Source organism: Balaenoptera physalus (assembly GCF_965194825.1).
Source record: "Balaenoptera physalus genome assembly, chromosome: 19".
Classification (NCBI taxonomy): domain Eukaryota; kingdom Metazoa; phylum Chordata; class Mammalia; order Artiodactyla; family Balaenopteridae; genus Balaenoptera; species Balaenoptera physalus.
In genome coordinates, this window is record NC_138900.1 from 863,128 (window position 1) to 886,369 (window position 23,242).

A 23,242-nucleotide genomic window follows, 5' to 3' on the forward strand; every position below is an offset into this window, starting at 1 on the left:
AGTTAACTGTGTGCTGACAACCAGCACATAGACCCCAGACCAGTTAGAGCCAGAAAACTGATAATTGAGGTTCCGAAAATATCACCATTACCTCATCATCAACCAGAGAATTGTGCACAAGCTGATCACACATCCTGCCACCCTCCCTCCTCACACTGTCTTTAAAAACCCTTCTTTGAAAGCCATTGGGGAGTTCAGGTCTTTTGAGCATGAGCTGCCTGTTCTCCTTGCTGGTGCCTGCAATAAGCCCTGTACTTTCCTTCACCACAACCGAGTGTCAATGGATTGGCTTTGCTATGCATCAGGTAAACAGCCCAAGTTTGGTTTGGTAGCAGTAGTAGTTTGTGTCTCTTAATCCCATACCCCTATTTTGCCCCTCCCCCATGAAATGTTTATTAGCTTCTGCCACCAGTGGACACATTTTGTGTCTGAATGACTAGGAATGATATGTGCATTTGGATCTCTGTCCTCTGGGAGCTTCTGCAATGATATGTTTAGTCTCAGGGAGCATGATGAAGTTCACAGGGTCTGAACTAATACATCTCCAACCTTGGATGAACGTCTGCAGGCAACACAACATCCCCCAGAAACCCTGAGTTCTACCCCTTAAGAATGGACAAGTCCCTGGGACTTCCCTGGTGGCACGGTGGTTTAGAATCCACCTGCCAATGCAAGGGACATAGGATCGATCCCTGCTCTGGGAAGATCCCACATGCTGCGGAGCAACTAAGCCCATGCGCCACAGCTATTGAGCCTGCACTCTAGAGCCCGTGCTCTGCAGCAAGAGAAGCCACCGCAGTGAGAAGCCTGCGCACCCCAAGCAGCCAAAAATAAAAATAAATAAATTTATTTTTTTAAAAAAAGGACAAGGTCCTTCTAAGTCCTTTGGCCCGCTGACTCCATTTCCCAGCGCCGCTCAGGGGTCTAAGATTGCCAGTAGTCCACGCGCGGGTTACCCCAAGTGTGGGAACTACATTACTCAGAATACTCTGCGTCGATCGGCAGCCTTGCTGAGCCAATGAAGGCTCAGAACAGAGGCGTTTCCGTGAGGGTTGCCTAGCGTGGGGCGGGACTTCCGGCGTCATCCTCCGGGCGGTCATTTTGGCTGCTCGGGTGTGTTCCTACGGGCAGAAGTTCTGGAGCGTTTAGTGGGGCCGACGGGACAGGACCGAGAAAGCGACGGGGCAGTCGTTGTTCCCGCTGCACAAAGGCGAGTCTGAGGCTCGGCCGCAGCGCCGCCCGAGATGATCCGCACCAGGGCCGGTTTAAGAACCGCCAGCCCGCTCCTGGCCCCGCTCCGCCCACAGGCCTGGATGGCTGCGGCCGCTCGGAGGGACCCGCCTCAGGTAAACGCTCGTCCTCGGGCCCTCACCCCACCAGACACTAAAGCCCCAAGTGCTCTCGTCCCTGCAGCCCAGGCCCCGGTGTCCAGGACGGTGAGGCGCTAGTATATGGGCTCCTGTTTCTGACAGGGGTTAACACCTCAGCTTTCCTGTTTAATTTTACTATCGGGGGTGTGATTAGATGTGGGAGAGGGTTACAGGCACAGGAACCGGCATGTACAAAGGCTTGGAGTTGCGACTGAGCCGTGAGGATTCGGAAAACCTGGGCTCCGTTGTACCTGGCGAGGAACAAAGTTTGAGGTGGAGTCGCGCCTGGAATAGCAGGCTGAGGCCTCTGCCTGTATTCTCAGAACTCTGAGCGCTGCGGAAAATTTTAAACTAAGGGGGGACACAAGCTACATTAGGCTTTTAAAAGTTTCCCAAAGGCTGTTCAACAGAGGAACAGATTGAAGGAGGAGAATGAAGCATTTGGGCACCAGGAGGTTGGATCTTCGTTCAAGCACACAGAGCTAGTAAGGTGAGACACTGAGGCACGGAGGTTAGGCATCCAGCCCTAGTTCACCAGGCTCAAGGGCCAGGCGTGGGCACACAGGGGCCTGAACCCACTGAAACCTGACATGGTTATATTCATTCATCTGTAACCTGTCTCTTAAAACATGGCTGCAAAAAAAAAAAAAAAAAACATGGCTGCAGAAGCGCTTATGGGACCTATACCGGTACGTGTAGAGTGTCCCAGCCCCTTACTGTTCCCTACCCCCACCCATATATTCTCTGTATTGTGGTGTCGTGGTATTCGTTAAGGATCCAAGCTCAGGGTCCCGAGTCTACGAAGGATTATATGGAGGTATTTCCATTTCTGGCACCGAATGTAAATGGATGTGGAAAGGTTATCCCAGTACCAGGATGTAAAAATGTTTAGAGGTAGAGCTGAGTTGGGATCATTAAGATCTCCTTTCCATCAGGTGGGAAGAAGGAGCAGGAGGACAAGATTCGGGAGTGGAATGGCTGCCTAAGAAGTTGGGTATCTATTCTGGAGGTGATAGGAAGTTTGGATCAGAGGAGGGGAATGATCTTACCTAGGTCTTTTAAAAATTTTTTTAATTTTTTTTTTTATTTTTTGTCTGTGTTGGGTCGTCATTGTTGTGCGCGGGCTTTCTCTAGTTGCGGTGAGCAGGGGCTACTCTTTGTTGCAGGGCGTGGGCTTCTCATTGCAGTGGCTTCTCTTTTTGCAGAACACGGGCTGTAGGCGCATGGGCTTCAGTAGCTGTGGCATGCGGGCTCAGTAGTTGTGGCTCTTGGGCTCTAGAGTGCAGGCTCAGTAGTTGTGGCGCACAGGCTTAGTTGCTCCGTGGCATGTGGGATCTTCCTGGACCAGGGCTTGAACCCATGTCCCCTGCATAGGCAGGCAGATTCTTAACTACTGCGCCACGAGGGAAGCCCCCCTTTTTTTTAAAAAATAAATTTATTCATTTATTTATTTTTGGCTGCATTGGGTCTTCATTGCTGCGTGTGGGCTTCCTCTGGTTGTGGCGAGTGGGGGCTACTCTTCACTGTGGTGCTCAGGCTTCTCATTGCGGTGGCTTCTCTTTGTTGCGGAGCATGGGCTGTAGGCATGTGGGCTTCAGTAGTTGTGGCACATGGGCTCAGTAGTTGTGGCTCACGGGGTTTAGTTGCTCCGCAGCATGTGGGATCTTCCCGGACCAGGGCTCGAACCCATGTCCCCTGCATTGGCAGGCGGATTCTTAACCACTGAGCCACCAGGGAAGTCCCTTACCTAGGTCTTAACAGGCTGCATATGGGTGCATAGTGGAGAACAGATTGTGAGACTGAGGGAAGAGGAAGGAAAACCAGGGTGGAGGCTATTATAGTAGGCCACTTGAGGGTTCATGGAACAGAGTGGTAGCTTAGAAGTGGCTGGATTCTGGATGTGTTTTTATTAAGGGTTATCTAGATTTCTTAACGTGGAAGGAAAGTGTCTTGTTCTGCTTGGGTTGCTATAACAAAATATCATAAGCTAGATGACATAAACACCAGGAGTTTATTTCTCACAGTTTTGGAGGCTAGAAGTCCAAGATCAGGATGCCTGCATGGTCAGGTTCAGATGAGGGCCTGCTTCCTGGTTCATAGACACCATCTTCTTACTGTGTCCTTACATGGTGGACAACAGAGAGAGGAGCAAGCTCTCTCGTGACATTTATAAGGGTGCTAAACCCATTCACGTGGGGCCTGCCTTCATGACCTCATCTAATCCTAATTTCCTCCCAAAGGCTCCGGCTCCTAATACCATGAAATTGGGAGGTTTTGTGTCAACTATGAATTTTGGGGGGACATAAACATTCAGTTTTATAACAGTGAGAGAGTGAAACAGAGGATTCAGAGATGAATCCAGGTGGGTTTTTTCCCCTGAAGTATTATATAATTGACTTCTATTAGTTTCAGTTGTACAGCATAGTAATTAGCTATTTTTGTACGTTACAAAATGATGACCATGATAAGTCTTGTTACTGTCTGTCACCATTCAAAGTTATTACAATATTATTGACTATGTTCCCTACGTTGTACATTACATCCCTGTGACTTACTTGTTTTGTACCCGGAAGTTTGTTTTGCGGTTACCCTGAGGTTTTGATACAGCAGTCTATATATGTATATCGTTTTAAGTTGCTGGTCTCTTAATGTCAAATGCATTTCCAATATCCTGCATTTAGTACTCTCTGCTTCTCATGATTGCTGGTTTTGATATCATATTTGTGTGTGGATGATTTCCTACTTTGACTGTATGTTTACCTTTACCGGTGAGCTTTCCCATTTGTAATTTTCTTGTTTCTAGTCCTGGCCTTTTCTTCTAGAGAAGTTCCTTTAGCATTTGTTGTAAAGCTGGTTTGGTGATGCTGAATTCTCTTAGCTTTTGCTTGTCTGTAAAGCTTTTGACTTCTCCGTTGAATCTGAATGAGAGCCTTGCTGGGTAGAGTATTCTTGGTTGTAGGTTTTTCCCTTTTCTGACCTGCAGAGTTTCTGCTGGAAAATCAGCGGATAACCTTATGGGGATTCCCTTGTATGTTATTTGTTGCTTTTCCCTTGTTGCTATTTTTTTTTTGGCTGCAGCTTGCAGGATCTTAGTTCCCCGACCAGGGATTGAACCTGGGCCACAACCATGAAAGGGCTGAGTCCTAACCATTGGACCATCAGGGAATTCCCAAATTCTGTATATTTCAGTGATGTATTTATGGTTATATATGCTCTCAAAAGATGCTGAATTGTACATTAGAAAGAGTACATTTTGCAGTATATACTACACAAAATTAAGACAAAGGTCAGAGAGCTATTATTATTATTATTATTTTAAATAGGGTTGTCATGAAAGGACTCTAATGAAGACATTAGGCCGGTAACTTGAAAGGATTGCGCAGCAAGCACTCCATGTGGCTGTTTGAGAACAAAGAAATTCAGGCAGAGAGATCTGAAATTATAAAGCTCTCTGGTGTTTGCTTAGGTAACATCAAAGTAGTCCCATTTGGTTTTGTTAAAAAACAGAATTCAGCCAAGTAAATTTTAAAGATCTTATTGGCTTTATTCAGTAATTCATGAATTGGGCAGCATCCCATCTAACGAATAAAAAAGAGCTCCGAAGAGCTATGAGAAAGTTATACTATAAAAGAGCTTATTGTTTGTGGTAAGGTTACCTTTCTTTAGGCGACGGCAGGCAGGGGTTTGTCAGGCAAATTACCTCACTAGTGCTGACCAGGTTAATTCCAGATTGACTTATTTAAGATTCGGTTTCTAGGGGAGGCTGAAACTGTAATTAAGTTAGGTGTTAAGTCTTGGTTTGGTGAGTGAAGCTCAGTTCAAGTGACTCCATTTTGGGCCAGTTTTCTCTTTTTTTAAACAATTTTTAAAAATTTAATTTTTATTTTATTTTTTAATATATTATTTATTTATTTATTTATTTGGTTGTGCTGGGTCTTAATTGTGGCAGGCAGGCTCCTTAGTTGTGGCTCACCAGCTCCTTAGTTGCGGTATGTGGGCTCCTTAGTTGTGGCAGGTGGGCTCCCTAGTTGCAGTTAAAGGGCTCCTTAGTTGCAGCACGTGGGCTTTTTAGTTGCAGCAGGCGGATTTCTTAGTTGCGGCCATGGGCTTCTTAGTTGCAGCACATGAGCTCCTTAGTTGTGGCATGCGAACTCTTAGCTGCAGCATGCATGTGGGATCTAGTTCCCTGACCAGGAATTGAACCCAGGCCCCCCTGCATTGGGAGCATGTAGTCTTAACCACTGTGCCACCAGGGAAGTCCCTTTAATTTTTATTTTCTATTGGGGTATAGTTGATTAACAATGTTGTATTAGTTTCAGGTGTACAGCAAAGTGGCTCAGTTATACATACACATGTATCCATTCTTTTTCAGATTCTTTTCCCATATAGGTTATTATAGAATATTGAGTAGAGTTCCCTGTGCTATATAGTAGGTCCTTGATGGTTATCTATTTTAAATATAGTAGTGTGTATATGTTAATCCCAAACTCCTAATTTATCCCTCCCCCCACCCCCACCTTTCCCCTTTGGTAACCATAAGTTTGTTTTCAAAGTCTGTTTCTGTTTTGTAAATAAGTTCATTTGTATCATCTTTTTAGATTCCACATTTCAGTGATATCATATGATATTTGTTTTTCTCTGTCTGACTTCACTTAGTATGATAATCTCTGGGTCCATCCATGTTGCTGTAAATGGCATTATTTTGTTCTTTTTTTATGGCTGAGTAATATTCCATTATATGTTTACCACATTTTCTGTATCCATTCCTCTGTCATGGACATTTAGGTTGCTTCCATGTCTTGGCTATTGTAAACAGTGCTGCAGTGAACATTGGGGTACATGGGTGCATGTATCTCTTCTTTCTTCCTTCCTTCCTTCCTTCCCCCCTCCCTCCCTCCCTCCCTTCCTTCCTTTCTTCTTTTCTTCCTTCCTTCCTCGGCTTTCATGATCTCACTTCCCCCACCAGGAATTGAACACTTGCCATGGCAGGAATCCTAACCACTAGGCACCAGGGAACTCCCCTGCATGTATCTTCTCGAATTATGGTTTTCTCCAGATATATGTCCAGGAGTGGGTTTTTAAACAATTTTAGGGAGAATACATTTTGTGAAACAGAAGTTGTCTTCTCAAATTTACAATATTTTGATTTGACATCCGTAATGATAGGGCTTTGGGAGATCTTTTTTTTTCTTTCTACACAAACCACACTTCAATTTTAGATGGATGCAGTATCGTCTCCATGGTATATCATAAGCTGTTTGCAGCAGATGTCATAATTCCTCTTTATATTTCTGACTGAAACTCTCCTTATACCACAACCACCAATTAGGGGAGTGGAATTGCATCCTACCCCAGTGACTGTTGGCACAGTTTCACTTACTGCCTGGAGCGTATGCTGGCTTAAAGAGAGAAGACTTTCAGAATCACCAGCTCGGGTCTCAGATACATTCTCTGCTCTTTAGAGATGTAAAGTCCTGGGTTCGACCATCACTGTTCTAAGATTTCAGTGTTCGCATTGACTAAAAAGACTCCACATGGAGATTTCCTTTTTAGCCTTACCACCTTCACTTAGTTGGGGAACATTCGGAAAATCTAGGACATCTTCCCCTGAACTGTCTTAATAATTATAAATATTTCAGTACTTTCAGGGAAAAGAGCTCAGTCATTATAGATCTGTCATTTAAAACTTCCCAAACCCTGCTCACAGATTTCACCTGAACTCCTGTGCACATATGTTGTCCCCTGGACCAGCAGCCTTTTTCCATCTCCTGTTATTTTCCTCTCCAGATTGCAGTTCTTGGCTCAACATGTTTATTAAACTTTTGGCAAGGCCAGTAAAATCTTAATTGTTAGTTCATTAAGTTCCCCAGTATTACTCCCCTCTATCTTGATATTCTGCCCCTGCCCCCCCTCAGAAAGAACAAAGAAATCACCATTTGAAAACACTTTCTGCTTTCTAACATAAACAAATCATTTAACTCTAATGTCAGCTAAGGACCATTCCCCCATGTCTTAACTTCTCTGTGGACTGGTTCTTTATCAAATCTCATGACTGGTGACCTGTTTATTACTGCTCTCTCTCTGGCTCTTTTTAAACTAACATTATAAACACTTATACCTTCTAAAAATAGTTTTTTCTGGGACTTCCCTGGTGGCACAGTGGTTAAGACACTGCTCCCAGTGCAGGGAGCCCAGGTTCAATCCCTGGCCAGGGAGCTGGATCCCATAGATTTGCTCAGCTAATGCAATGCTCAAATCCTAACTTTTAAAAAAAGTTGAGTAAAAGCAGAAAATTAAATCTCAAAATAAAATTTCAAAATTAACATTGAGCAATTAATTCTTAATAATGGAAGTGAAATAATTCACCCACATGCATGCCGCAACTAAGAGTTCACATGTCACAACTGGGGAGCCTGCCTGCTGCAACTAAGACCCGGCACAACTAAATGAATGAATGAATAAATAATTTTAAAAAATAAAAATAGTTTTTTCTCTCTTAGTGATCCAGTACATTTCCTGTTCTACTGTCTCTTTCACCTTTTACAACTGAACTTGTAAAGAGCATTTTTTTTCTCTCTTCCGATTACCTCAGCTATGTAGCTCTACTCACTCAGGTTTGGTTTATTAGCCTCACACCTCCATCGTCATTAACAAACTCCTAAGTCCAATGGTAACTTCTAAGATTTTGTTTAAATGTCCTCTCAGAAGCTTTTGCCACAATTGACATTTTTATTCTTAATTTGAATTTGTTGGGTCCTCTTTTTCTCCCATCCCTTCAATATGGGACTGCCCAAGAGCTCAGTCATGTCTAAATTCTCAATCTTCACACACATTCTATTGTGATTTCATGCAGTGTCATGACTGTAAATAGCACTATAAGCCCCAAACTTGCAAGTGTACATCTCCATAACATACCTCACTTTGAAACTCCACAGTTATCTGTATAATAGACCTTTTCTTGGAATTCTAGTAGACGTCACCAACTCAACATGTTAAAAAAAATTTCTCCTGAGCTTCTTTCCAATCCTTCCTGGTCATAGCTTTCCCTGTCTCAGTTGGTGCCAATTCTATTCTTCCATTTGCTGAGACAGGCCAAAAATCTAGATATCCTTGATGCATTCTTTTTCTTACACCTCATATGCAGTCATAAGAAATCCTATTGGTTCTGCTCTCAAAATTTATCCAGAGTTCGACCACTTTCCATAACCACTTCTGCTGCCAGCCTGGTCAGAGCCAACATCCTTTCTTACCTGGATTTCTTCAACAGTATTCTCTATGCTCCCACCCTTATTCTTCTGCAGTCTTTTCTCAGCTTACCAGACAACACGGCCTTTCAGCAGGTGAGATAGAAAATGTCAGTCTTTTGGTCAAAATTCTGTAATGACTACCATTTTCCTAAGAGAAAATTCAAAATCCTTACCAGGACCCTACGGAGCTTCGTGTTCCTTTCTGACCTCTCTCTCTGTTTTGTTTGTTTATTTATTTGTTTTTGTTGTTCTTGTTTTGGCTGCGCCGCACTGCTTGTGGGATCTCAGTTCCCTGACCAGGGATTGAACCCAGGCCCCCTGAAGTGGAAGCGTGGAGTCCTACCCACTGGACCACCAGGGATTTCCCACTGACCTCCTCTCTTAAACTTTCTGCCTCACCCAACTGGTTTCATGTACATGGGCACCTGAGTTTGCCTGGGACATGACATGACCCTGGCTGTTTCTTTTGCTTGGATCATATGCCCAAAATATTCACATGGATTATTCCTTCACCTCTTTTCAAGTGTCGTCTAAAATATCCAACTGTCAATGAGGTCTCCCTTTACTAACATTTAATATTGCATCCCTTCCACTAATTGAGCTCCTTTTTTCTCCTAAGGTACCTTTATCTTATTGCATATTGTATATTTTATTTTTTTAAAGTACCTTTTTAAAAAAATATTTATTATTTAATTTATTTTGTGCTGGGTCTTAGTTGTGGCACACAGGATCTTTGTTGAGGCATGCGGACTTCTTAGTTGTGGCATGCAGACTCTTAGTTGCACGTGCAGGCAGGATCTAGTTCCCTGACCAAGGATCGAACCCGAGCCCCCTGCATTGGGAGCACAGAGTCTTACCCACTGCACCACCATGAAAGTCCCTGTTTATTTTAATTATTATAAAATGTCCACCTTTCTTAGCTATCTTGGTTCTCTAATTATGAGTCTCATTTCCTGACATAGCTCACCTACTGAGAATAATGTGACATACTTTAGGTGCTTAACACATATTTATTGAGGCAGCGAATATGGGTTTGACCCCCTTCTTCATGTTCATTTCTAAGAGTCTGGCAGTTTTTACTTAAATGGTTTTTTCTTTTCCTCTCCCTTCCAGGCTATAATTTTGCAAGGTTTTCCAAAATGAAAACTGAATAATATTTAGGGAAAAAACTCCTCAGATTGGCCTTAAACAGAGCCAGACCTTTTGCACAGATTCCTTCTCTCACTACTCAGACCTCACCTGTCATTTTCACCTGATCTTTTCAGGCATGTCATATTTGGTGGTACCCAGCATTATGTCTTATTTCTGAACAATTTGCACATGCTTCTAATATTTAACAATGATAATACTTTTTGAAAACCTGTAATTTTGGAAGGAACAAAAGTTGTACATGAGGTGCCATACTGCATCTTTATCCATGAATGATATCAGATATTGAGACAGTTTTGGTATATTGGAAGTCCGTAAGCTTCTCCTAATAATAGACGTATATTTGCCTGCAAGGTGTTTTAATTGAACCTCTATTAAAAATTATTTTACCTAAGTCTGAATTTAAAAAAATTTTTTATTTTATATTAGAATATAGTTAATTAACAATGTTGTGTTAGTTTCAGGTGTACAGCAAAGGGATTCAGTTATACATATACATGTATCTATTCTTTTTCAAATTCTTTTCCCATTTAGGTTATTACAGAATATTGAGCAGAGTTCCCTGTGCTACATAGTAGATCCTTGTTGGTTATCTATTTTAAATATAGTAGTGTGTATATGTCAATCCCAAACACCCAGTTTATCACCACCACCACCCCCAACCCCACCCGGCCACCTTTCCCCTTTAGTAACCATAAGTTAGTTTTCTTAGTAGGTGAGTCTGTTTTCTATTTTGTAAATAAGTTCATTTGTATCTTTTTTTTTTTTAGATTCCGCATATGAGTGATATCATATGATATTTGTCTTTCTCTGTCTGACTAACTTCACTTAGTATGGTAATCTCCAGGTCCATCTACGTTATGTAAATGGCATTGTTTCATTCTCTTTAATGGCTGAGTAGTATTCTATTGTATGTATGTACCACATCTTCTTTATCCATTCCTCTATCAATGGGCATTTAGGTTGCTTCCATGTCTTGGCTGTTGTAAACAGTACTGCAGTGAACATTGGGGTGCATGTATCCTTTCAAACCATGGTTTTCTTCAGATATATGCCCAGGAGTGGAATTGCTGGATCATATGATAGCTCTATTTTTAGTTTTTTAAGGAACCTCCATACTGTTCTCCATAGTGGCTGTACCATTTTATTGGGTTGGCCAAAAAGTTCGTTCTGGTTTTACAGAAAAGCCCGAACGAACTTTTTGGCCAACTCAATACATTCCCACCAACAGTGTAGGAGGGTTCAATAACAGTCTGAGTTTGATGACCTGGTGGTAATAGAAGTGAAAACTTGGTGAGAACTATGAAATAACCCACAGAGTTGGGTTTTCTCTTTCCTACTTTATACCTCTGCCAGTATGGCTGACTAAGGTCAGCCTCTCCTGAGGTTGAAGGGATTCAGTATTTTTAATTTTGCTAAGGAAAAATGATGAGAAAGAATAATGTTATTAGAATCCAATGTGATATTATCTGAACGTGAGAGGTTTTGAGATATGTTACACTCCAGAATAAACGGATAACATTATAGCAAATGGAAAACAAACTCAACATGACTAATTATTAATATAAAAAATTTTTAAATAATAGTACAGAATATTAAAAAATCCTAGAAAAGTGAGGAGGGTGATAGGAAAAAACCCACAAGAACTAATCAAACAGCAACAAATGGACTGACTCACAGCTGAAATCATTTCATCTATAATCCTGCTCCATCTCCCTCCAGCAACTGCTTATGCTAAGACAAACTCCAAAAGTCGTGTCACTACATCCCTAAATACTTAAGTAAGGGAATTCCCTGGTGGTCCAATGGTTAGGACTCCACGCTTTCACTGCCGAGGGTGTGGGTTCAACCCCTGGTCAGGGAGCTAAGATCCCGCAAAACATGTGGTGTGGCCCCCCAAAAAAGAAAAATAAACCCATAAGTACGTGTACCTAATAGACAAGGACTTTTTTTGTTTAACTTAATTGTAGTATTTTATCATATGTAACTATAAACAATAATTCCTCCATATTATCCAGTACCAAACAGTATTCAAATATTCCTGAATGTTTATATTTTGACAGGTTCATTTAAAGAATCATGAAATCATTTCTTATTTGTTATTATATTTTATATCTCTTGATTTTATAATTGTCTATGGATAACTCCCTTTTTAAAATTATTTATTTATTTTTGGCCACGTTGCGTCTTCGTTGCTGTGCGCAGGCTTTCTTTTTAGTTGAGGTGAGCGGGGGCTATTCTTTGTTGCGGTGTGCAGGCCTCTCATTAAGGTGGCTTCTCTTTTTGCGGAGCACAGGCTCTAGGTGCATGGGCTTCAGTAGTTGTGGCTCGTGGGCTCTAGATCGCAGGCTCAGTATTTGTGGCGCACGGGCTTAGTTGCTCCATGGCATGTGGGATCTTCCCATACCAGGGCTCAAACCCATGGCCCCTGCATTGGCAGGCGGATTCTTAACCACTGTGCCACCAGGGAAGCCCAGTAACTCCCTTTTATACATTAATTTTTTTTGTTTGAAAGAGATCATATTCCATGTAGAATTTTCTGATACTCTGATTTGGTGTACTGCCTTCTCATGATGTCTTTTAATGTGACCTCCCATGCTTAATATTTCCTGCAAAAAGGTAGTTATTTTAGAGATGAGATCAGATTCAGAATTATTCATTTTTCTCTTTTGTAAGATTATGATCAATGTAGTCAGTGTGTCAACTGCACCTGAGTCACTCTCATCTAAGGGTTTTAGCAGCCATTGATGATTATTGCCTGTACCATCAATGTAGGTGATGGTTCTACCCTCCCTTTTCCTGTATTAGGTGGAACATGTTTTTTACAGACAAGAAAGGTATTGGAGGAGAAGTTCAGATAGAAAAAAATATGCAAAAGTATCTGGATTCTTTTTATCTCTCCTTTCTCAGTGTGATGATTTGATCCTTTGCTATTCTTCAAATAGAGGGTTTTTTTTTTTTAGTAGTAGTAGTAGTAGTAGTAGTAGTAGTAAACGTAAAGGATTTTTACAAATTTATTCTTTAATCCATTGTAGATACAGTTGACCCTTAAACTGTGGGGGTTAGGGGTGCCGAGCCCCTACATAGTCAAAAATTTGAGTGTAACTTTTGATTTCCCCAAAACGTAATTACTAATAGCCTACTGTTGACCAATACATACTTTCTATGTTATATGTATTTTATACTTAAGGGTAGAGAAAAGAAAATGCTGTTGAGAAAATCATAAGGAAAAGAAAATACATTTACAGTATTGTACTGTATTTATGGATGGCCAACAGGCACATGAAAAGATGCTCAACATTGTTAATCATCAGAGAAATGCAGATCAAAACCACAGTGAGATATCACTTCACACCTGTCAGAATGGCTATCATCAAAAAGACCACAGGATTTCCCTGGTGGTGCAGTGGTTAAGAATCTGCCTGCCAGTGCAGGGGACATGGGTTCGAGCCCTGGTCCGGGAAGATCCCACATGCTGTGGAGCCGCTGAGCCATGCACCACAACTACTGAGCCTGCGCTCTAGAGCCCACGAGCCACAACTATGGAGCCCATGTGCCACAACTACTGAAGCCCGAGCGCCTAGAGCCTGTGCTACACAACAAAGAGAAGCCACCAATGAGAAGCCCACACACCGCAATGAAGAGTAGCCCCAGCTCGCTGCAATTAGAGAAAGCTCATGCGCAGCAAGAAGACCCAATACAGCCAAAAATTAAAAAAAAATAAAAAATAAGATAAGACCACAAATAACAAGGATGTGGAGAAAAGAGAACCCTCCTACGCTGTTAGCGGGAACGTAAATTGGTGCACCACTGTGGAAAAGAATATGGAGGTTCCTCAAAAGAACTAAAACTAGAACTACCATATGATCCAGCATTGCCACCCCTGGCTATTTATCCAAACAAACAAACAAAAACCCACTAATTTGAAAAGATACATGTACCCCAGTGTTCATAGCAGCATTATTTACAGTAGCCAAGATATAGAAGCAACCTAAGTGTCCATCAATAGATGAGTGGATAAAGAAGATGTGGGATATATATAGTTGTATATATCTTTGATATATGTATTATATATATTATGTGTATATGTTTAATAGAATAGCCATAAAAAGAATGAAGTTTTGCCATATGCAACAACGTGAATGGACTTGGAGCGTATTATGCTTAGTGAAATAATTCAAAGAGAAAGGCAAATACTGCATGATATCACTTATATGTGGAATCTAAAAAAGAAGACAAACTGGTGAAGATAACAAAAAAGAAACAGGGACTTCTCTGGTGGTCCAGTGGTTAAGAACCCGCCTTCCAATGCAGGGGACTCAGGTTTGATCCCTGGTTGGGGAACTAAGATCCCACATGCTGCGGGGCAACTAAGCCCACTCATTGCAACTACTGAGCACTTGAGCCACAACTGGAGAGCCCGCGTGCCGCAATTGCTGCGGCCTCAAGCCACAACCAGGATTCGATGCAGCCAAAAATTAAATAAATAAAAATATGTTAAGAAGACTCACAGATATAGAGTACAAACTAGTGGTTACTAGCAAGGAGAGCAAAGGGGAGGGGCAAGATAGAAGTAGGGGATTTAGACGTACAAACTACTCTGTATAAAATAAGCTACAAGGATATATTGTACATAAGGAATATAGGCAATATTTTATAACTGTAAATGGAGTATAACCTTTAAAAAGTGTGAATCACTATGTTGTACACCTGAAGCTTATTGTAAATCAGTTCTACCTTAATTAAAAAATAAGATAATGTGAAAAAAATTCATATTTACAGGTATAATAATTCGTATGTTAATAATAAAGCAGCAGTGTGATTGCTTCATGATAGCCTAGCCTATACACTAATGAATGAATGATCATAAAATTTTTATGGCATACAGTATTACAATTATATTCATACGAGTTACCTGTGATGACAGGTTGATATGCAGTTTCTCCAATTAAGAGAAAGAGAGATACTATATAATAATATAATTATTTGAAAGCAAAGTTATAAAACAGTAAAAAACTAACACATTATTAATTTTATATTAAATATCACTCACCTTATTCCTATGTAAGGATGGGCTATCCACTTCAATACAAGTTTTTTTTTTTTTTTTTTTTTTTTTTTGGCTGCCTCATGCATCATGCAGGATCTTAGTTCCCTGACCAGGGATCGAACCCATGCCCCCTGCAGTGGAAGCGTGGAGTCCTAACCACTGGACCGCCAGGGGATACCTCAATACAAATCTTGCACACAGTGTTCTACATGATGAATACTTAGGCAATGATGATGATGACGCAAAGAAGTCTCATACAGGTCTTACCATACAGTTATTAGATTTTCACACAAAGACACACACATATACACAACAGATAAGTTTATTAACTGTAAGTCATGATGATTATTTACTGTTCACTAAGTGGAAGTGGATCATCATAAAGGTCTTCATCCTTGATGTCTTCATGTTGAGTAGGCTGAGGAGGGGGAGGAAGAGGAGGGATCGGTCTTGCCGTCTCGGGGTGGCAGAGGTGATAAAAGTGGAGGAGGTGGAAGGGGAGGCTGGAGAGGCAGGCACGCTTGGTCGAACTTCACAGAAATACATAATTTCTGTCCGACTTCTTTACTTTTTCATTTCTTTAAAAATGTTTCTGTATGGTACCAATCCTTCTTCCACTGTTTGCCTTAGTTTCAGTGCCCGTATCATACAAGGGTCCATGTCGTAAAAGAAGTCAAAAGCAGTCTTGAATAGTCAGAACTCTTCGCCAGATTGTCTAATGTCAATTTGTTTTCAGGCCCTGATGCTTCTACATCACCTTCCTCATCGTCTGGCACTGGTTCGGAAGCACTCGTCTCCATCAAGTCATCTTCGTGAATTCCTCTGGAGTGGTGTTCAGTTAGCTCTTGAATTTCTCCAAGATCCATATCTTGAAACCCTTCACCTTCACACCTTTTTTTTTTTTTTTTTGTCATATCCACAATCTCTTTCATGATTTCTTTGATTGGCTTTGTTTTATTTATTTATTTATTTTAATTTATTTTATTTTTGGCTGTGTTGAGTCTTCATTGCTGCATGCGGCCTTTCTCTAGTTGCAGCGAGTGGGGGCTACACTTCATTGCGGTGCACAGGCTTCTCATTGCGGTGGCTTCTCTTGTTGCAGAGCACAGGCTCTAGACACACGGGCTTCAGTTGCTGCAGCACGCGGGCTCAGTAGTTGTGGCGCACGGACTTAGTTGCTCCGCAGCATGTGGGATCTTCCTGGACCAGGGCTCGAACCTGTGTCCCCTGCATTGGCAGGCGGATTCTTAACCACTGTGCCACCAGGGAAGCCCAATTGGCTTTGTTTTAAATCCTGTGAAGTCATCTGGACACAGTTTTCTCCAGTACGAATTTATTGTTTCAGGCTTTATGGCTTTCACAGCTTTTTCTATAGCAACAATGGCATCTTCAATGGTGTAATCCTTCCCAACTTCCATGATGATTTCTTTATCAGGATTCTCTTCTATAGCTTTGGTAATCTTTCCATATGAGGCTTACAGGTTGTTATGATCCCCTGATCTAGAGGCTGAATTAGAGGCATGTGTTTGGGGGCAAGTAGACCACTTTGAAGCCTTTGGTGTTGAACTCATTTGTTTCTGTGTGACCAGGGGCGTTGTCCAATTTAAAAGAACTCTGGGGCTTCCCTGATTATAGGATGCAGCATGATTTATTCAGTCTCCCATTGATAGATACTACGTTGATTAATCTTTGTTATTATAAAACAATCAATACCAAATAGCTCTGTTATTACAAAAGACTTGCTCTTGTTGTTAAATTAAAACAATTTGCTATGTGAGCAAATCAATTTTCTGGTAGATTCAAATAAAATCAGTCTCTAACGTACTTTCTAAATTGATGGAGTAGTTTCTACTAACATTACTTTGCATATTATCTTCATTCAGACTGGGTTGGGATCCTTGGAAATTCCTCACTCTTTATAACTTTGTAACTCAAATTGGGGCATGGGTTGAGACCTCTGTGGGTCAGTTGGTCTTTGCTAAGAAGTTGGTTCTTTCTCTAAAGGGATCATCTACCAATGGCATGTTTTGGATTGAATGATGCTGGAAGTCAACATGTCTTCTGTTTACACAGAAAGGGCATGGAGCTTTCCCCCAGCATGACTTGCTTCCTGAGTAGTTTCTAGGCCATTAACCTTTGTCCCAGTACCTCTTTGGAGATCAAAGTCTTAGCTCCATCCACTGAGTACATTGGCTTCTCCTATTTCCTCGACTGTATCCTGAAACTCCTGGTATATATTAACATTCCTGTGAGAGTAGCGAGGAGCAGAAACAGAAGTATGGGGGGGGGGGGAAACATATGCATACCTTCCTGGGATATTCCAGATAGATTGAGAGGAAATATCGTCAGTATCTGTGATATTGATGTAATGTGTCTGAGCCTTGCTGTCTGGGCTAATGACTCTATTGTCTTTGTTCTTTTCAGATACAAGCAGTAAGTCCAATACATTCTCAGCAATAGACTTTCTTCTGGACCTTCCTATGAAGCCAGAGCCACATGCACCATCCTGATCCTGGTGAGCATGTTTGGCTTTTTTACTTATTCACTTCTATTTTGTCCTTTTAGATGGCCCTAGTTGTAAACCCAAGCTCTGGGCTGATGAAAACTTTTCTTCACTTGCGTCTTTGTATTTCTCAACATTTTGTCCCTTTGTGCTGATTAGCAGTGACAACCCTGTCTCTAAGTGCTGTTTGTCTGCTGGGTAAGGCAAACATCTTTTTTCCAAATATGGCCTCTGGGCTTTAAGTTCCCTCTAGGACATTCAATTGTGTATTTAATAAATTTTTCTTTTTATGTTTATAGTCTTATAAAGTATGCCAGTTAATCTGTTGGGAATTTTGCATCCACTATTGAATAACAATTGAAATAACTCATAGTAGTTGTAGGATACAAAAGAAACTGTCGAGGAAAGGGGAACCCTTCCAAGGCCGAAGAGTGGGCTCTTGTCTTACACTAGGAAGTGAACTGTCCGAGGAGACACACGTGCTGACAAAGCAAGAGACTTTATTGGGAAGTGATGCCCGGGCAGAGAGCAGCAGGGTGAGGGATCCCAGGAAGAACTGCTCTGCCACGTGGCTCACAGTCTCATGTTTTATGGTGACAGGGTTAGCTTCCAGGTTGTCTCTGGCCAGTCATCTCGCTTGGCCCATAGTCTGACTTAGGGTCCTTCCTGGTGGCTCACACATCTCTCAGCCAAGATGGATCCAGCGAGAAGGGCTCTGGGAGGTTGGTCGTCTCCTCCCTCTTTTGGCCCCTCCCGGTTAGTTTTTGGGTTAGCTTTCTGCTCCCGCACCTTGTTCCTTATCGGAACCTCCTGTTGTGAGACAGCTCAGGCAAGCGGGCCTGGCCAAGGCAGGTGGTTTTGGTCACCAGTTCCCTAATGAAACTATTGTGTAAATAATTATTCAAAGATGTCGCTCGAAAGTAACGTGTGGCTTTTTCAGGTTTTGGGAGTTTGATGGTAGAAATCCAATGCTGATTTGAAATTTTTTTTTTAAATAACCCCAGTTCTTTAATTATTAAGGGAAGGGCTCTGAATCTGGTCCTTTATCTTTTTTTTTAAATTGGAGTATAATTATTTTACAATGTTGTGTTTCTGCTGTACAAGGAATTGAGTCAGCTATATGTATACATATACCCCCTCCCTCCCTCCCTGCCTCCCTCCTAGGTCCCACCCATCTAGGTCATCACAGAGCACCGAGCTGAGCTCCCTGTGCTATACCGCTGGTTCCCACTAGCTATCTCTTTTACACATGGTAGTGTATTTATGTCAAACCTAATCTCCCAGTTCATCCCACCATCCCCTTCCCCTTCTGTGTTCACACATCCATTGTCTATGTCTGCATCTCTATTTGTGCCCTGGAATTAGGTTCATCTGTACCATTTTTCTAGATTGCACATACACGCATTGATATACAATATTTGTTTTTCTCTTTCTGATTTCACTCTGTATGACAGACTCTGGGTCCATCCACATCTGTACAAATGACCCACTTTCGTTCCTTGTTCTGGCTGAGTAATATTCCATTATATATATATATGTACCACATCTTCTTTATCCATTTATGGATAAAGTGTCAGTGGACACTTAGATTGTTTACATGTCCTGACTATTGTAAATAGTGCTGCAATGAACATTGGGGTACATGACTCTTATTGAATTATGGTTTTCTCAGGGTATATGCCCAGTAGTGGGATTGCTGGGTCATATGGTAGTTGTAGTTTTAGTATTTTAAGGGACCTCCATACTCTTCTCCATATAGTGTAGGAGGGTTCCCTTTTCTCCACACCCTCTCCAGCATTTATTGTTTGTAGATTTTTTGATGATGGCCATTCTGACCACTATGAGGTGATACCTCATTGTAGTTTTGATTTGCATTTCTCTAATAATTAGTGATGTTGAGCATCTTTTCATGTGTTTGTTGGCCATCTGTATGTCTTCTTTGGAGAAATGTCTATTTAGGTCTTCTGCCCATTTTTGGATTGGATTGTTTGTTTTTTTGATATTGAGCTGCTTGAGCTGTTTTTATATTTGGGAGATTAATCCTTTGTCAGTTGCTTCATTTGCAAATATTTTCTCCCATTCTGAGGGTTGTCTTTTCGTCTTGCTTATGGTTTCCTTTGCTATGCAAAAGGTTTTAAGTTTTATTAGGTCCCATTTGTTTATTTTTGTTTTTATTCTCAATACTCTAGGAGGTGGGTCAAAAATTTAGGTCCTTAATCCATTTTGAATTTATTTTTGTGTATGGTGTTGGGGAGTGTTCTAATTTCATTCTTTTACATGTAGCTGTCCAGTTTTCCCAGCACCTCTTATTGAAGAGGCCGTCTTTGCTCCATTGTATATTCTGGCCTCCTTTGTCATAGATTAGGTGACCATAGGTGTGTGGGTTTATCTCTGGACTTTCTATCCTGTTCCATTGATCTATATTTCTGTTTTTGTGCCAGTACCATACTGTCTTGATTACCGTAGTAGCCCTGTAGTGTAGCCTGAGGTCAGGGAGTCTGATTCATTTTTTGTTCTAATTCTGTGAAAAATGCCATTGCTAATTTGATAGGGATTGCACTGAATCTGTAGATTGTTTTGGGTAGTATAGTCATTTTTACAATATTGATTCTTCCAATCCAAGAACATGGTATATTTCCCCATCTGTTTGTGTCATCTTTGATTTCTTTCATCAGTGTCTTATAGTTTTCTGAGTACAGGTCTTTTACCTCCTTAGGTAAGTTTATTCCTAGGTCTTTTATTCTTTTTGTTGCAATGGTAAATGGGGTCGTTTCCTTTATTTCTATTTCTGTGCATTAATTTTGTATCCTGCTACTTTACCAAATGCATTGATTAGCTCTAGTAGTTTTCTGGTGGCATCTTTAGGATTCTCTATGTACAGTATCATGTCATCTGCAAACAGTGACAGTTTTACTTCTTCTTTTCCAATTTGTATTCCTTTTATTTATTTTTCTTCTCTGATTTCTGTGGCTAGGACTTCCAAAACTCTGTTGAATAATAGTGGCAAGAGTGGACATCCTTGTCTTTTTCCTGATCTTAGAGGAAATGCTTTCAGTTTTTCACCATTGAGAATGATGTTTGCTGTGGGTTTGTCATATATGATTGTTATTATGTTGAGGTAGGTTCCCTCTATGCCCACTTTCTGGAGAGTTTTTATCATAAATGAATTTTGAATTTTGTCAAAAGCTTTTTTTGCATCTATTGAGATGATCATATGGTTTTTATTCTTTAATTTGTTAATTGGGTGTATCACATTGATTGGTTTGTGTATATTGAAGAATCCTTGCATCCCTGGGATAAATCCCACTTGATCATGGTGTATGATCCTTTTAATGTGTTGTTGGATTCTGTTTACTATTATTTTGTTGAGGATTTTTGCATCACTGTTCATCAGTGATATTGGTCTGTAATTTTTTTTGTGATACTTTTGTCTGGTTTTGGTATCAGGGTGATGGTAGCCTCGTAGAATGAGCTTGGGGAAGAGTTTGAAAAGGATAGGTGTTAGTTCTTCTCTAAATGTTTGTTGGAATTCGCCTGTGCAGCCACCTGGTCCTGGACTTTTGTTTGTTGGAAGATTTTTAATTACAGTTTCAATTTCATTACTTGTGATTGGTCTGTTTATATTTTCTAATTCTTCGTGGTTCAGTCTTGGAAAGTTGTATGTTTCCAAGAATTTGTCCATTTCTTCCAGGTTGTCCATTTTATTGGCATAGAGTTGCTTGTAGTAGTCTCTTATGATCCTTTTTATTTCTGCAGTGTCAGTTGGAATTTCTCCTTTCCATTTCTTTTTTTTAAATATTTATTTATTTTTGGCATACGGCCTTCTCTCTAGTTGTGACACGCTGGCTTGAGTGTGTGGCTCAGTAGTTGCAGCGTGCGGGCTTAGTTGCCCCACGGCATGTGGGATCCTAGTTCCCCAACCAGGGATCGAACCAGCATCCCCTGCATTGCAAGACGGATTCTTTATTTTAAAAAAATTATTTAATTAATTTTTTTGGTTGCATTGGTTCTTTTTTGCTGTGTGCAGGCTTTTCTCTAGTTGCAGCGAGCGGGAGCTACTCTTCGTTGCAGTGCTTGGGCTCTAGGCACACAGGCTTCAGTAGTTGTGGCCCGTGGGCTTAGTTGCTCCGCGGCATGTGGGATCTTCCTGGACCAGGGATCGAATCCCTGTCACCTGCATTGGCAGGAGCATTCTTAACCACTGTACCACCAGGGAAGCCCATTTGTTCTTTAGTTCTTCTAGGTCCTTGTTAAACATTTCTTCTATTTTCTCGACTCGCGATTTTGGATCATCTTTACTATCATTATTCTGAATTCTTTTTCACGTAGGTTGCCTATTTTGTCTTCATTTATTTGGTCTTGTAGTTTTTTACCTTGCTCCTTCATCTGTAACATATATTTTTTTGTCATTTCATTTTTTTTTTTTTTTTTTGATGAGTGGGGCTGTGTTCCTGTCTTGCTGGTTGTTTGGCCTGAGGCATCCAGCACTAGAGTTTGTAGGCTGTTGAGTAGAGCCAGTTCTTGGTGAGGAGCTCAGGTCTGACTCCTCATTTCTCAAAAGTTTCTGCTTTTAATCAGATAAGGGATGTTCTGGGAAGGTTTCTTTCTGCATGTATTGATTCTCATCTGCCTCCAGCTCCAGATAATCCCTATGCCAATGTGGCATATTTTGGTCCCCTGCCTTTGTATCTGATAAATTCAGCAGAAACACTCTTTCTCATAGTAAGAGTTGCTTCTTTGCAGGAGAGTCTTATCATCTAATCAACTGAGGATCTGAATGTTTTCTCTATGGGATTTATCTAATGTATTCAGTCTTCAGAGGCTCTGTGTAAGCACTTAGTGGCTTACCTAGATGGTCCTTTGAATAGGGCTCCATTACCTGGAATATAAAACCTGGTGTTTCCCCAAGAAAATTATGAGCTTTGTAATGTTTTCTAAATCAAGATCCCAAAAGTTTTCCTTGGTGCAGTTATTGTACTTTTTCAAGAATTCACATATTTTGGAAATGTTCTTAGTGCTTATGAAGTCATGCAATGGTTTGTGCATGCACATGCACTTGTAGGGAGTGCTTGTCCCTTGTTACTTTACATGGTATTTTTAGTTAGAACTTCTTAACGTCTTTCATACCAAATGATTTATATACATGTAGATTAGCAAATCACTGTCACTAAATCATTCTCACAGAGAGCCGGTGTGATCTTTGGCAGCTCAATTCAAGAGTAAATACCTCAAGGGAGTTCCCTGGTGGTCCAATGGTTAGGACTCTGTGCTTTCAATGCCAAGGGTGGGGGTTCCAGCCCTGGTTGGGGAACTAAGATCCCACAAGCTGCAAGCCATGGCCAAAAAAGTAAATACCTCAAAATATCCTTAAAGATTTTATATCTTCATCTATTTAAACTCATTAAGTAGATAAAATATACAGAGGAGTTTTATCCACTGCCTTAATTCAGTGTTTTATTTACTCTTTAATTCAGTGTTTTATTCACTGCTGTGAGAACTACATTGCCCAGAGGACCCTGAGCCAGCAAATTCACGTCAGCGTGGAGCCAATGAAGGTCCAGGACAGGGGCATTTCCATGCGTGCCATTGTGTCAGGGCGGGACTTCCGGCATTCTCCTAGTGGCAGTCTGTTTCCTACTCAGAGGTTCCAGAGCTCTGGGTCTGGTCTGAGGTGACCAAACTAAAGAGGAGACACGACCAAGAGGAATTGTTGTCCTTGCTGCACAGAGTCGGATCTGAAGCATTGGCTTGCTCCACCCACAGACTCCGATGGCGGCGGCGGTGCTGAGGGACCCACCTCAGGTAAATGCTCATCCTCCAGGCCCTCACCACCCTCACTCCACCAGACACTAAAGCCCTGAGTGCGGGGCACTTGTTCCCGTGCCCGCAGCCCGGGCCCCGGTGTCCAGGATGGTGTGGCGGC

General features: G+C 41.3%; 1 protein-coding gene and 1 long non-coding RNA gene across 7 annotated transcripts in view; both read left to right on the top strand.

Moving 5' to 3' along the window:
• LOC309648358 overlaps positions 1-23,242 on the top strand; it is a 263,978-nt gene that overhangs the window by 134,539 nt on the left and 106,197 nt on the right. The gene's annotated exons all lie outside the window — the stretch shown is intronic.
• Positions 1,067-23,242, top strand: part of LOC309648207 (zinc finger protein 418-like) — a 28,685-nt gene continuing 6,509 nt past the window's right edge. For 2 of the 6 annotated variants that reach the window (XR_014256525.1, XM_082436614.1), the window contains exons 1-3: positions 1,068-1,346; positions 17,241-17,331; positions 22,794-23,121. Coding sequence is in view for 1 of the 6 variants with exons in the window: in XM_082436614.1 (XP_082292740.1) it covers positions 23,089-23,121 (33 nt within the window). In the remaining 5 variants the exon portion in view is untranslated. Of the gene's footprint in view, positions 1,347-1,476; positions 1,861-17,240; positions 17,332-22,793; positions 23,122-23,242 lie in introns of those variants that run through there. The other 4 variants (XR_014256528.1, XR_014256524.1, XR_014256526.1 and 1 more) reach the window with 4 other exon arrangements.